Here is a 15,479-nt window from a genome sequence, read left to right as displayed (position 1 = left end):
TGCTCATGTCCCTTTTAGAACATTAGACATAAAGTGTCCCTGGGCTTCTACAGTAAATTCCTGAGATCAGAGGAGTTATTGCCTCTACTGTATACTAATGCTGTAGTATTTTAATTTGTGTGTCTAACTTGTTTCAACGTTTGTAATTTTTTCAATTTAATTACACTCATGTTGGATACTGCAGAAAAGTTCTGATTGGGTATACTTAAGAGAAAATACTCAGATGGTTACAGATTCTTAGAAATTTAGGATACCATCTTACAAAGTGCTAAGTGCCTTTAACTGCCCATTAACTTCTGTGTTGAAGGCACTCGGCAAGTTGTGGTATCCCAGATACTCAGCATACATTCTCCTTTTCTTTAAAAAAAAAAAAAAAAAAAAATCTTGGTTATTCTTAGTAATGCCACTTTTTTGCAATAATAAACCCTCTCCCTTCAAATATTTATAGACTGTTATAATATCTTTACCCCCACTAAATTGTTAGTTCTTTTAATCTTTACTCAATGCCAGTCTCCCCAGATTTTTTTTTATAATTTTTGCTACCTTTCTCAGGTTGGTTTAGTGGTCTGATTTTTCATATATGCTGGTGGAATTCAGTGGGATGAGAAGGGTGTTCTAATGGATGGGACTCTGAACTGGAATTCATGATACCAGAGTTCAGTTCCCAGCTTGGCTACTGACTTCCTGTGTGACTTTGGACAAACACTTAATCTGCCCTGTGACTCAGTTCTCCATCTGGAAAATGGAGATAAAGCCTACCTACTTCAGAGGAGTGTTGTGAGAATAAAGTCCATTAATGATTGCTATGCATTTTGATATGATGATGATTATGGCCGTACAAATAGATAGATTTTGAAGATCCTAATCTCTGAAAATGAGTCCATTTACCTTGCCTGTAATGAGGTGCCCAGAATTACAGGTGTAGCTTCAATGGGAGTTCCGTGCACAAAGGGTTTGCTGGACCAGGCCCCATGTTTACTACTTTTAATAGCTTCTGCCATCATTTCCATACTGGTACCAGCTACCACAATACAGAAAATATTATAATAGAACACACATTTTTTTGAACAGATTTTAATGAAGGTTTTGAAAGCTTTCCATCAGGATGATGTCAGGCTATTAGGGTATAGTTTTTAGATGTCAGTGGACAGGAACGACAACCAAAGAAACCATTGTCCTTGAAGTGTTGGCATCATTTGTAAGATTGTGCAGTAAATTAAGTCTATTTAATATTTATTCATTTGACCACCACATAAATGAAATGCAAAGAAGGTACTAATAGCTAACGTGTTTCCAGAAGGGGAAAAGAAGCATTTCAGTGTATGTTCATCATAGGCGTTACAGGATATACAGTGTGACTGAAAGCAACAAACACATCTGGTTACTTCCCTTACTAAAAATAAGTAATGTCCTTTTAACCACTTCATTTTATCTCTCCTTTTTAATTATTTTAAGTGAACCACTGCATGTGGAAGGTGCTCTATTGGCAGCCCAAGAGACTGAAGTTCTGGCACTGTACAGGAAGTGACCTCATCCTTGTTTGTGGGGACCACTGGTGGGCTAGAAAAAGTGGATCATTCTCTTTGCTGAACCTACCAATGCGTGCTAATTTGAAGACAGATTTTTTTTGTGACAGGCACTGTGCAATAAGAACTGAGTAGAACTATGAGTTCATTTCACACAAGCCACATAAAAATTGTCAGATAAGACCAAATCTCATTACTTACTTTATCTGATCTGAATTTCAACCAGTTAGCTATCGGCCAATCAATTAGTATCCTGATAGCAGTCTCCTGAATCATCTGTTCTTGCTCACCTTACCTTTTTAAGTGTTTCTGTGCTATCCCAGATAAGACTGTGTGTGTGTGTGTGCATAGGCCAGTTCCACACTGGTGTAAATCATCATAGTTCTATTAACTTTAGTGGAGCAAAACTGATTTACACTAACCAAGGATCTGGCCCAATAAATATAATTCACAAATAAAAATATTATAGCCATCATGGCTCAACACAGAAAATTATTAAGAATCTGAATAACAGTCCATTTGGTCAGTAAATGAATGCAAGATTCCTGTTGACTTCCATGAGCTTTGGATCATGCCCTTAGCTACTCCCTTTGGTGCATTGCAGACATTACTAGATCTCAGTACACTTAACAGTATCCTTTGAGAGAATCTTTTATTAAGTACAAGTTGAGGTGAATTTCTACTGACACTTTTCAAATTCAATATTCAGTCCCACGTGGGAAAACTCAAAAGTGTTTAATTCACAGTACAGACAAATATTAAAAACATTTGGATACAAAAAGAAATCTATATGGGGAAGATTTAATTTCTACTGATTCATTAGGTTCCTTCCATTTCTTACCAAAAGAAAAAGAAATAAATGGCATTTTTTTTTTATAGATTACATCAAGTAGTTATATAACAGCTGCCATTATTGGGTAATGGAAAAATGCCTCCATTAGAGGATTTTTTGAGATGTTTGATTATGATTATATGTAGCCTGAAAGATACCCTTTACAAATGGGTTAATATTTATGATAAAGAATGTTGATTTATATATATTATTGGGAAAAGATATGGCAGAATGTCAGCAATATGTCCAGCTCATCATCTTTATGATTTCTACACAACAAAGTCTTAAAAAGTATGCCTACAGAAAAGCTGTTTTTGCTAACCATAGCAAATGCTGGACATGACACAAATTACAGGAAATACTGGTGCAATATATCTAAAGATCTCTTCACAGTTCTGAACACACAGATCTGTTCCTCTGCAAAAATCTCTCTACTGGAATTGGTAGAAGAACAGTTTCCCTGTGAAAAGCAAGAAAATGGATACTGACATCTCTGTTAGTGGCAAAACATCTAATTCTCTGAAAATGGAAATCTAACACACCTCCAGTGTTTTCAGAATGGTTGGAAAAAATGGTCAAAGATTTAATGGAAAAATAACTTTACATATATTACACACTAGTGGTAAATGAAATAAAATGTGAAGGATGTTTCTATTGTTTTCTTGAAAAATTAAATAGAATTTTAAAGAAATGTCTACAAATCAATACAATAAATTACATTGTGTTTTCTAAATATGGTCTTATGCCTCACAAAAGTTTGCCAAAGCTATAAAAAATAATCTTTGTCTACTCTTCTATATAAAGAAAAATACTACAACAAAATTGTATTATATTTTAAATGTATAGATATTATATTAAGTAAGTGTATGTGTCATAATTCTCAACAACTATTCAAGAAAGCTAAAGGAATAAATGAACTAAAAAAATCACTAGACTATCTAAAAAATAACCTCTAGAGCAGTGATACTCAATTAGATCTACCCATAGGCCAATTTTAGAATTTTATGCCAAGAGGTGGGCCATTGGAACAGAAGGCTAAGAAAATAAAAAATTCAGCTGCCACTAAATAAAGGCCTTGATTGCAACATAAATATTAGTATTTCTGTCTTTTAACAAAGTTTATTAATCAACGTTATTACCTGTGCTTTGATTTCCAAATGGGCAGGGGACATGGGAGAGCAGCCCTGCCCCCCAACCATCCCCATTGTTCTCTCAGTGCCGGCAGGGCAAGAGAGGGTGAGTGTTAATTTTCTCCCCTGCCTGATGCATTGCTCCCATACAAAGGGGCGGCAGTCCCCACCACCTGAACCTGGATCTCTCTGCTCTATGCCCAGATTAGGGTACCTGCCCGACTGGAATATCCGTGGGGGGGAAAGAGCATCCCACCCTTCACACAAGGGGGTCCAGGATGAGGCCCAGTTCTCACCTCCTCCTGGGACAGGTCCACTGCATGGGACAGAATAAGCAGGGGGCCTCTAGCAGCTGGGATTGCGGGCATCATGGTGGGGTCAGCGCCCTCTGGCTGGAGCACAGAGCTGATGCATCTTGAGCACCCTGCTCAGACTGCTTTGTGCACCTGATCTGCCTCCCACGGTGGAGCCCTGCCAGAGGGCCTCCCTTCTGCCCCAGTGCTCAGCTCCCCCTGCTGTGTCCTGACTGCACAGTCACCTCCCCAGTTCCTGATGCCTCACCTCTTGCCTCACTGCCAGCAATGTGGAGTCTCTGCCCCTTCTGGGTCTTCCAGGGCACAGTGGACTTCTCATCGGAGCCCCCACCCAAGAAGCCAAGTGAGCACTGCCAGGTGGTGGTGGCCCCAACCCCAAATGACTCGCTGCCCAGGAAGCAGGAGCTCAGCTTGTGCCTGTTTAGCCATAGCTGCACCCACTGGGCATTTGGCATGCTCAATGTGCTGCTGGCCTTGCCCAAGGGCATAGCGAAGCAGGGGCGCTGGAGCCCCAGCAGTGAAAGGGCACACTGTGACCAGCATGAGCCTCCTGCTGCCCACGCCAGGACCAGTAACTGATGGAGCAAGCCTAGACGTGCCAGGATTACGAACTGCCAAGCCCCGGCTCAAATTAAGCACTGGCTGGCGGGCCCACACAAGAAGCCTTGGGTGGGCCACATTTGGCCCAGGGGGCCCCCTGTTAAGGATCACTGCTCTAGAGATTAAGATTTGGTCTGGTCTCAGCCTTTACTAAGGTAATCATTTATTTGTGTTCAATGTTGTAGCTAGAACATAGTACCTGTCCATATTCCATGGATATCATTTTGCTGCTGCATAAATAATTAGTCACTGTTTCTATTAACAGGAAGAATTGTCTGAATCTGTAGGTCTACGAAAACTGTTAACAGAGGAGCTACAAACTGTGAAACAAGTATGTTGTTGTGGGGTTTTCTAATCTCTTATTAATATCATATTGTCCTAATGTGATTCTGAAGAGTTTTTTAAATAATAGCTTTTTTGTGCAGGGGAGAGGGTGGAATTATTTGTGCACTTTATGGTTTTCCCCTCCGCTACACTGATTTCACTTCATTGGAGTTACACTAACATAAAAGTAATATGATAGAGTGAAGAATCAGACCCTATAGATGGAAATATTTTTGCTTGAGCAAATGAGGGATACCGGGGCAGATGTTCACAGAACATCTCCCATTATCTTCAAATAGTGATTGAGCAGGTAATTCCCAGAATGTCATACAGTGTGTTAGCCCTTTATGTTTTCTGTCTGCTTTTTCATGAACTCTGGTGAAGATGGTTAAAATGTAATTTAAAGTGCAGCAAAAATTCCATTGGTAAATGCCACATTAATTCCCTGTGATTTATATTTGAGATTTTCTCAGTTTTCTCAAGTTATAAAATAATCTCTAACTGCAAGTGCTAAATATTCAACCTGGGGTATGAAAATCCAGCTGTATTTTTGTGAGTCGTACAGACGATTGTTAGTAGAAATAAGAATTCTGCAATGAGAACTTTGCTCATCATAAAAAGCAAAATTGTACGCTAAGCCAAAAAGAACCCTCTCCCTTAGCTGTATTGATTCTTCAGTGGTAGCAGTAATGACAAAGTTTTCATTAAAATACAAAAATAGACTCAGAAGCATAAAGGGTTAAGTTGGCTTAAAAGGTGCTGCTTTCAAACTTCTGAACATAAAGGGGCCATAGTGAAGACCAGTATCCTGCCCAAAGTGTAAGAAGATCTCTACCCCAAGAGCATACCAAAATAAGATATTGCACAAAGTCCAATCAAGGGAGGATGCGGAGGGCATGACAGGTGGGAGGAAAACAAGGTAGGAAAGGTTCTGTGACCTGCAATGTGCAGGAGGTCAGACTAGATGATCACCGTGGTCTCTTTTGATCTTAAAGCCTATGAGATTCCTGGAAAGACCAATGTTTGAGGGAGATAATGAGGAGAGAGAGAGGAGGCCCAGGTAGCCAAGTAGAGGCAATGCAAAGACATGCACAGTATTGAGCAAAGTGAGCAAAACTCTGCTCACACTGACCTGAGCACTGATGTAGGGGACAGATGGGCATGGAGGTTGTGGGTAGGTCATAGCTATTTAAGTACACTCCAGTGAACTCTGCTGATGCCATTTTTAGGATTTCTAGTACTGCTGTTACCAGTTAGAAGAACTGACTCCTGGACCTTGCTTATATTGAGGTTTAGGGAAATCTCTCTCTGTTGCTGCAGCGCTCGTGCTAGCAACAATGAAAGTTCTACTGTGGACATGCCACTGACATCCTTACCTTCATAGCATCTAAGAGAATGTCTACGCTGCAGCTGTGAACGAGTCTCCCAGCCCAAGTAGACAGACTCACGTTCGTGGGGCTCAAGCTAGCGCGCTAGAAATAACAACATGGATGTTTCACCTTGGGCAGAAATTCGGGCTTTCAAGCCCATCGGACCGTCTAGGCTTGAGAGCCAGAGCTGGAATGTCAACATTGCTATTTTTAGCACATTAGCTGAAGCCCTACTACTGCTAGCTCGAGCCCTTCTAATGCAAGTCTATGTGATCTGGAAGGCTTACTCACAGCTATCCGTATAGACCAGTGGTTCTCAACCTGTGGTCCAATCAGCACAGAGCTGCAGCCCAGGTGACATCCTCAGGGCCATACTGCTTACTTGCATGCTGTTTGTAAGTTCCTGTCGTGCCTGCTGACTGCAGCAGGTCTTCTGTTCCAAATGAAGAATTTTTAAACATTTCTCTTCTGGTCTTATTTTGGGATTAGATTTATACTTCTTTGACTTTACTATTTGTCAGGGTTTTTTTGTTTTTTGTTTATTACTACCCTTCAGTACCCAGTTAGAATCTAGTTGCTATTTCCAGTATTGCTATGTTGCTTTACGTGACAATCATTATTAAATTAAGACTGTAGACACTTAAGCTACAGAAATGCATGTGCTTAGTATTTTTAGTGGTAGCAATGCCCATTGCTACCACATGAGGCCCTCATGTATTTATTTCTCTGTCTGCATTGTCATCACGTAATTTTGAAGGTGAGCTTTGCAGCGAAAAGTTCAGACCTCCTGGTGCTGAACAATAGGGTTTTCCGAGCTGAACTTTAAGTAATGGCTACTGAAAAGGACACAGCCAGTAAAATCAAAGAGCAATAATTAAATCATGGAATGTTTCAACATATTTGAAACATTTACTTACAGAAATATTTACTTCCGTTCATATTTTAAGTATATTTTATATTATTTTATGTATTTTTCCATTATATATAGTCTAAGCAAACACACACATCTGCATTTCAATTAATATTGAAATTCATTGTTTGAGATTCACTGAGACTCAAACTGTAAAAAGCCAGGCTACTCACAGATCTGGTCGACACTCTGTTCAATCTTCAAATTTGGCCTTTCTACTTGAATACCCACGTTGATGCTTACCCATCTAAAACATGTATTTGGATGCTTCAGTGTCTGATCCTGCAAGCTGCAGAATGCTTCCTGACCCTAAATCAGCAAAGCACTTAGTGCATGCTCAACTTTAAGTAAGTGTTTAGGTGCTTTGCTGAATACAGATGGACTTAAGCATGTGGTCGAGTGCTTTGCTGAATCAAGGCCCTTGTGAGGTATTGCGCATTGAGGATGCTCAGAACTTCACAAGAGGTGCTCAGTATGTTTTAGGACTGGGTGGGCCCTAACCAACAATTTGAACACTGAAACATATAATTTGGTTGCCAGATTTAAGTGCAGAAGATTGAAAACCAAGCTCCCGCTCTAGAACTCTGTGGCTAGGCCTTCACTGGGGAAAAAGGTGTGCGTTTTACATTGAGATAGCTGTTTAAATGTAAAATCCTGTTGGAGTCATTGGACACAGGCAGTTTGTACCTTGATGTAGTTAATCGAGGTCAACCCTCTTCAGCTGGTTTTCACCTTGACTAGCTACGTTGAAGTAAACCTAAAGTGCCATGTCTTCACTAGGATTTTACACCAAGAAACGCATCTTTTTTTGCAATGAAGTCATAGTCTAAAAACGCTGCGTCGTTTTGGCTTATCAGTTGGGTATTATCAGTTCAACATGAGACTCCTGCAATACATAGATACAAAGGGATTATAAAGGAAGGGGTTTCTGTATTATAATGAAATCTACTTATCTTTAAAAGAAAAAGTCACAAGTTGAATGCTCATTAGCATTTGGTGTGTCCCCATTTCCTTTTGTCAAAGGCAACTAAAGAACAGTCCCTAGCTATTAAACCATTCTTGGCATATGAGCTGTTTATGTATGTATTTAGGGACTTTTATAAATGGAATCTTGTACCACACAGCAAATCCATGAGACATGGCAGCTTTTCTCTTGACCTTTTGGTCTGTTATGCCCTCCAAAGTTTTCCAATTAACTAGATGAAAGAGCAATAATTAAACTGATGTTCAGAGAAATGCTATTGTCTTAAATCATTGATGTAATCGATGTTCAGTTGAACTGGTCATTTATCATAAAGAGTATACCCAAAACATACCTCCATTAATTGCCTCCCTGGCTGAGAGAAGGCTCCAATATTCAGTCATTCTGTATCTGTATATAGAATGAATGTGTATAGCACAGAATGACCAAAGATTAGAGTTTTCCTGTAGATAATATAAGATTAGATTCTTCCTATAATATAATCTTTCCGTGAATAAATAAAATATCATAGTTGTTGGAGTAGATGCTATAAATGCTTGCCTACGGTTAAGTACTGCCATGGTGAGTATATATAATTTGGAAGCACCTCCTCCTCCTTGTTAATCAATGAGAATAGCCATCTACATACTTAAATTAATTATTTTCAAAAACTATTTAGCAGGCAGGTCTCTGTGCTATCGCAATGACCTTTGATCTTTCACTTCCTAAAACCTTCTCCCAGGCTGAGTTTATAAAAGTTGTTTTAAGCATCGTTAAAAGTTCAGTGTTATGACCTGAAACAGTAAAGTAGTGATCAATCCAAAACTGAAATGTTTTACCCTGTCTTGGCCAATCATTCGCCTGTAGGAGGAGGGAAAATCATTCACTTGGTAAATTCTAGGCTGTCATAATTAGGGTGACCAGATGTCCTGATTTTATAGGGACAGTCCCAATATTCGGGGCTTTTTCTTATATAGGTGCCAATTACTCCCCACCCCCGTTCCGATTTTTCACGCTTGCTATCTGGTCACCCTAATTATAATACGTGGGTGCAGGCACAGGTAACTGTACCGGTATGTATCAGGTGTTAGAAAGAGACATTAGAAACATATATTCTGAGACTTTGATTTTTTAAAATATATTTTCAAACACTTTTCTTCTGGGCACTTACAAAAATATTTTAAGATTTGAATAATTATATCTGTCCCTTATCACCTTTTGTTCCTTGAGTGCTAACCAAGCTATTTCAAACCCCTGCCATCTGAAGATGTTAATCAGAAGGCTGCAGGACAGAAAAGGAGCTTTCAGCAGTACCCATTGAGCTGTGTAGGGATATAAGGGCAGCTTTTATTGCTTCAGGAATCCCCCTCTTTGCAGTGTGTTACTGCCTTTATAGAATTGTTTATTACTCTCATTTTTAAAACCAAGAAGGAAAACGTGTTTCTTATTTTTATTGTTGAGAACTTAAATAGTTGTTTTCTGAGGAAAACTAAGGAATTTTAAAATGTTTAAATTGTTCAAACTTATTCCCAAACTTTTAATGATAGAACTGTTGATGTATTTTAACGTACATTAGTTACTGGCTAAGAATAACTCCAGTTAAAGCGAGACATCCTTATTAATTATGTTAATATTGGTATGTCTGTACATGTAAAAACCTAGGGATGAGATTAAAGCACAGCGTAGAACTGACAGCCTGGTGGGAGAGGGAGCTAACGTTTCTTTAAGTCACCATTGTGCCCTTCTGATCCCAATTTGCTTCAAGGGCTCCAAAAGCTCTCCAGTATAATTTAGACAGTCCTAGAGGCCTGTGTAAATTTTGGCAATCTGTCCTTTGCTGTCCCACGGGCCTTAACGCTGCTTGGAATCTGTGTAGTACTATATGCTGCAACCCCGCTCCTGACACTTCCCTTCTGCACACGGCTCCAGCACACCCAGGGCTTGTGAAGGGACCCTCAGAAGGAAGCCATATGGTTATGTTCAACATAATCCTCCCCCCTCCCATCAGAAAGGTGGCTTTAGGGCTACTTTATGCCACTCTGGCCCTTTTACATGTGTAAAGAGGTTGGAGCCGTAGTGAGGATTTCACCCTAAATAGTTAGTGTACATCAGCGTAGCTCCATGGGGTTCAGTGGAACTGTCGTAATTTACACTTGCTGAGGACCTGGCCCAGTATAGTACAATACATAAAAAGTATCTAAAAGGGAACTGCCTCTAGGATTCTGACTTTCAAGCCACACAGTTGTAAAAAAACTCTGTGAACTTTGTAAACAGCCCAAAAGGTCTAGGTATACATGTATATACAAACATCAACAGTGCTTGTGGGTACAGAAACAACCACTGCCCTGAACTGCTGCTGGAGCTGTAATATAATTCTTATTGCTGGCAGCCAGATGAACACATCAGCTACTTAAAGTCCTAAGTCCAATGTTCACTGATCAAATAAGCTTTTTAAACTGAGTTAAGATTTACCCAGGCCAACGTGGCCATGTTTTCCATTGCTAGGTCTCCTCATCGTCACTCGGGAAGATGGCTTGGTACGGATTAAGTTGGTTATATGATCAAACCTGTGCTGGTCTGAAAATTGGTTGGGGGCTTGCAAGGATGCAGAAACTTACAGGAATTTTTTTTCCAGTGCCACTAACCAAGGCATAAGGTCCCATCGCGGGGTCCCAGAGCTCAGGCTCCAGCCCAAGCCTGAACATCTACACAGCAGTGTTTAGCCCCACAGCCCAAGCCCTGTGAGCCTGAGTCACCTGACCTGGGACAGCCATGGCTCTTCGGGTCTTTTATTCCAGTTTAGACGTACTCTTAATGGCCTGGGACCTACCTACCTGAGGGACATAAGAATGGCCATACTGGGTCAGACCAAAGGTCCATCCAGCCCAGTATCCTGTCTACTGACAGTGGCCAATGCCAGGTGCCCCAGAGGGAGTGAACCTAACAGGTGATGATCAAGTGATCTCTCTCCTGCCATCCATCTCCACCCTCTGACAAACAGAGGCTAGGGACACCATTCCTTACCCATCCTGGCTAATAGCCATTAATGGACTTAACCTCCATGAATTTATCCAGTTCTCTTTTAAACCCTGTTATAGTCCTAGCCTTCACAACCTCCTCAGGCAAGAAGTTCCACAGGTTGACTGTACGCTGAGTGACGAAGAACTTCCTTTTATTTGTTTTAAACCTGCTGCCCATTAATTTCGTTTGGTGGCCCCTAGTTCTTATATTACGGGAACAAGTAAATAACTTTTCCTTATTCACTTTCTCCACACCACTCATGATTTTATATACCTCTATCATATCCCCCCTTAGTCTCCTCTTTTCCAAGATGAAAAGTCCTAGCCTCTTTAATCTCTCCTCATATGGGACCCATTCCAAACCCCTAATCATTTTAGTTGCCCTTTTCTGAAAATTTTCTAATGCCAGTATATCTTTTTTGAGATGAGGAGACCACATCTGTACGCAGTATTCAAGATGTGGGTGTACCATGGATTTATATAAGGGCAATAAGATATTCTCCATCTTATTCTCTATCCCTTTTTTAACGATTCCTAGCATCCCGTTTGCTTTTTGACTGCTGCTGCACACTGCGTGGATGTCTTCAGAGAACTATCCATGATGACTTCAAGATCTTTCTCCTGATTAGTTGTAACTAAATTAGCCCCCATCATATTGTATGTATAGTTGGGGTTATTTTTTTCCAATATGCATTACTTTACATTTATCCACATTAAATTTAATTTGCCATTTTGTTGCCCAATCACTTAGTTTTGTGAAATCTTTTTGAAGTTCTTCACAGTCTACTTTGGTCTTAACTATGTTTAGTATTTTTGCCACCTCACTGTTTACCTCTTTCTCCAGATCATTTATGAATAAGTTGAATAGGATTGGTCCTTGGACTGACCCTTGGGAAACAGGCCCTTGGGGACCAAGGATTTTCAGAGGAGTTAGATCCCAGCTCTTGTTGACTTTCAATAGGAATTGCATCCCAAAGCCCTTTGCAGACTGATCCACAGATTAATATTCTCATAGAAATCAGTGACAAAACTCCTGCAGAAATATAGCTCAAACCTTGTGTAATATATTGGAATCTATTTACTCACCACTGTGGTGGGAAGGATAGTGGCTGATGAATAGTGCACAGCAACACAGCACAGCAGTTTAGGATTGGGAGTGAAGAAGAGTATTGAATCCACTTGAAAAGTCATAAAAACTTTTTGATGGAATCCTATCATTGCCATGAACAGGACACCAAGGTGTGCACACCTTTTCTTACAAAATGTGCTGTGGGAACTTTTAGCAAAAGTTAAATCTTGGGCAACTCATTTACCTTTTCTGTCATTCAGTTTCCTCATGGATCTAGTAATAATAAAAGGGTATTATGAGGCTTAACTACTCTTTCCATAGCTTCTTTGACATAAAAGGTGCTACAGAAGTACAGAGTATTGCTAATGAAGAAAGGAGAAAATAATATATTTTGATCTATTTTGCACCAGATTTGGCCACAAAACTAGATATAGATTTACAATCTCCTCTCTCTCTCTCTATAATTTATCCCTTTTGTTACATCTGTATTTTTATAAAGCTGGTTTACTTTTAAATGAAGAGATAATGTATATATGTAGCTAGGTAATTTTTGTTCTGAATAGGATTCACTGAACTGCCTATTTCATCTACACATGCTACACAAAACGCTGAAGTTTAATTTGGAGCAACCCACAACAGCATAAAATATTTCATTGCATCTGAAGGCTTGATTCAGTAGCAGACTGCATCTGTGGCTACTGATCTGTGAAGTGAACATCAGACAATCACGGGGTTAATCCTAATTCCTTAAGGGAAATTTAAAAGGATTCCCTCATTGGAAACCTCAAAATACCACGTTTCATTTTTTGTTTACAGCACAAAAATGATGATTCTGCCAACTTGATTGTGAATGGGGGACTGAGGGTCTGATCCAACTCCCATGGAACTCAGTGGAAAGGCCTGGATCTGGGCCCTAAGAAGGGACTCCTCTGAGAGAGCTTTGACTTTGAATGGAGTCTTCAATTGTTAGCTCTGCAGTTTGTTCCTGGCTTCAGCCAGAAAATAGGCATAGAGCCTGATTCTTTTCTCTCTGAGCATGGTTTTTGTGTTGGTGTAACTCCATTCACTTCAGTGTAACTGCTGATTTCCACCAATGTAAGAGGAGAAGCAGGTTCATGGTTCTATGGGGTGGTGGTGAATACAGAAAAAAATGTATAATTTGTAAATTAGGGCACAGTCCTTCAAACAGTTAATCATGTGTGTAAGTAAGTAGTCCCCCTCAAGTCTGTGAGACTACTTGCATGAGTAAAGATTTGCAGGATTAGGCTCTTAGTTTAACAATACTCAATTTACAAATTAACAGAAGTTAATGTGAATTAATATTCAGTGACAAACTTAACTGAGAACTTCCACACTTCTCTATGTTGAAGTTTTGTAACTGTTACATTCTTTCACAGCTGTTTTTGTAAGCAGGGAATAATTTATCTACCTTGATTTTAAAAAGTTTGCAAAATGTTTTTTATTTGAAAAAATACCATAAAATTTCCCCTGCCTTCTCCTATGTCTACTTTCCTCTTTTTTCCTATGGCTCCTATATAGAAAGCTCTCCTTAAATAATACAGGCGTAAAGAGTTGAATGCAAGAACCTTAAAGAAACAAAAAGCAATACATTTTTAAAGGAATTTAATTTGGCCAGGACACCAAGGTTAATAATTCATACAAAAAATGCTGTGGAAACTTATGGACTGATTCACTGGATTCAGGCAATAATAAGAAAACCAGATACCTGTACTTATTTGGAGGCTTTCCCCTGGTATGGAGATGGTGGGCTTCACTATGAATGTCAGATACGCTGGTGTTCAATCACTTTTACCTCCATTGGATTTATACCAGTGTACTAGAGCTGAGAACCTGGTTTGGTGGTCATGATTTCTTTAGATTTTGTTGGTCTCATTTGCTGTAGAAACTGAAAATTATTTTTTGTTGAATACAGTCCATTAAAATGTTAAATGTCAAGGAAAGGGCTGTCTTACTTTACAGTTGTTAAAATTCTCTCTCTCTTTTTTTAAACACCTTTCCCCCTTATTTTCACACCACAAATTTTAAAAAGAAAAAATGGAACTCTCTAATCATCAATCCCAAAATTTAAGTCCTTGCCAAAAGAAATATTTTGCCTAAATCAGAGAATTGTTCACTTTGATTGTATTTTATAGGAAGCCAAGGCAGCAGTGGAAGAGGCAAGAGCCCTGCGAAGTAGGATTCATCTTGCAGAAGCTGCACAGAGGCAGGCTCGTGGAATGGAGATGGATTATGAAGAAATAATCCGCCTATTAGAGGCTGAAATTACAGAGCTGAAGGCTCAGCTCACTGATCATTCTGGCCAAAATAAAGTAAGCAGAACAGTCATCGCTCATAGTTACCATGGTTTCCTTGCTGTTGTCATGTATCCTGTTTTCATTTTCTTTTCATCTGCTCTTCTAAAGTAGGTCACTGTTTTTTCTTGTATTATTCAATAACTGGAATGATGCATAGTGAAGGGGGCAATGTGAAGGCTACGAACCTTCCTTTATCGAGATATCTTTAGGCTGGAAAAACAAGAGCCAGAAGCTTATTTAGGTCATTGGTCAATATGGCACATCTCGAGCATTAAAGTATAAAACATTGAATATGTTGGTTTTCTGTTTTGTTTTAAAATTTATTAATATATGTCATAAAAATTGAGGCAAAGAAAAAGCATTTTTGTGGTTGATTAAAGCTTTCAAGGAAGTCTGAGAGATTGAAAGATATTTTAGATTCCTAAGCAAATTCACACATGATCAGTTTCAGCTTTTTCCTGGTTTCTGTTTTAAATCAATGTAGATGTATTTTCAGTAAGTGCGTTTGTTGTTTACACTTGGCGTATTGTTAGTATTTCTAGCCTGTTTCTCAGTGATGCACAAATAATAATAATATAAAATTCAGGACTATTCTTGAATAAATTCAGATTTACTCCACTTAATTTTTTGAAAGACACTAACAACATTAGTGTGACCTCAATCTTATTTATTCGTTTTTTAAATGAAAAAGGTTGTACAAATGAGCCTCACATTCGAAGCCACCATATTATCCCCAATGATTTTTAGAGACCAATTTAGAAGTAAAACAGTTTGGGACAATTTTTAATGAACCTCCATAACTGGGAATCCATTTTCATGCTGACATATATTGTTCATTGTTTCTTTGTACTTCTCTGTTGTCTGTCTATATCCATCTGTTGTCTCTTGTCTTATACTTAGATTGTAAGCTCTTTGGGACAGAGACTGCCTTTTTGTTCTGTTTGTTCATTCAGCTCCTAGAACAGCAGTGTGCTGGTCCATGAGTAGGGCTCTTAGGCTTTACGGTAATACAGATTAAAAAATAGTAACAATAATAATTGGCATTTGTGTGTGTAGTTATCTAGTTTGCTCATGAAAAAAATGGATATGTCCAATCATTTAAAATAAG

At 39.1% G+C, this 15,479-nt stretch overlaps 1 protein-coding gene across 4 annotated transcripts in view; it reads left to right on the top strand.

Moving 5' to 3' along the window:
- Positions 1-15,479, top strand: part of STXBP4 (syntaxin binding protein 4) — a 145,281-nt gene that overhangs the window by 52,208 nt on the left and 77,594 nt on the right. For all 4 annotated transcript variants that reach the window (XM_074972241.1, XM_074972242.1, XM_074972243.1 and 1 more), the window contains 2 exons: positions 4,668-4,733; positions 14,210-14,386. In XM_074972241.1, coding sequence (XP_074828342.1) covers positions 4,668-4,733; positions 14,210-14,386 — 243 coding nt within the window. The remainder of the gene's footprint in view (positions 1-4,667; positions 4,734-14,209; positions 14,387-15,479) is intronic.

The sequence above is a fragment of the Natator depressus genome, chromosome 14 (assembly GCF_965152275.1).
Source record: "Natator depressus isolate rNatDep1 chromosome 14, rNatDep2.hap1, whole genome shotgun sequence".
Lineage (NCBI taxonomy): Eukaryota > Metazoa > Chordata > Testudines > Cheloniidae > Natator > Natator depressus.
This window is presented reverse-complemented; position numbering and strand designations above follow the sequence as displayed.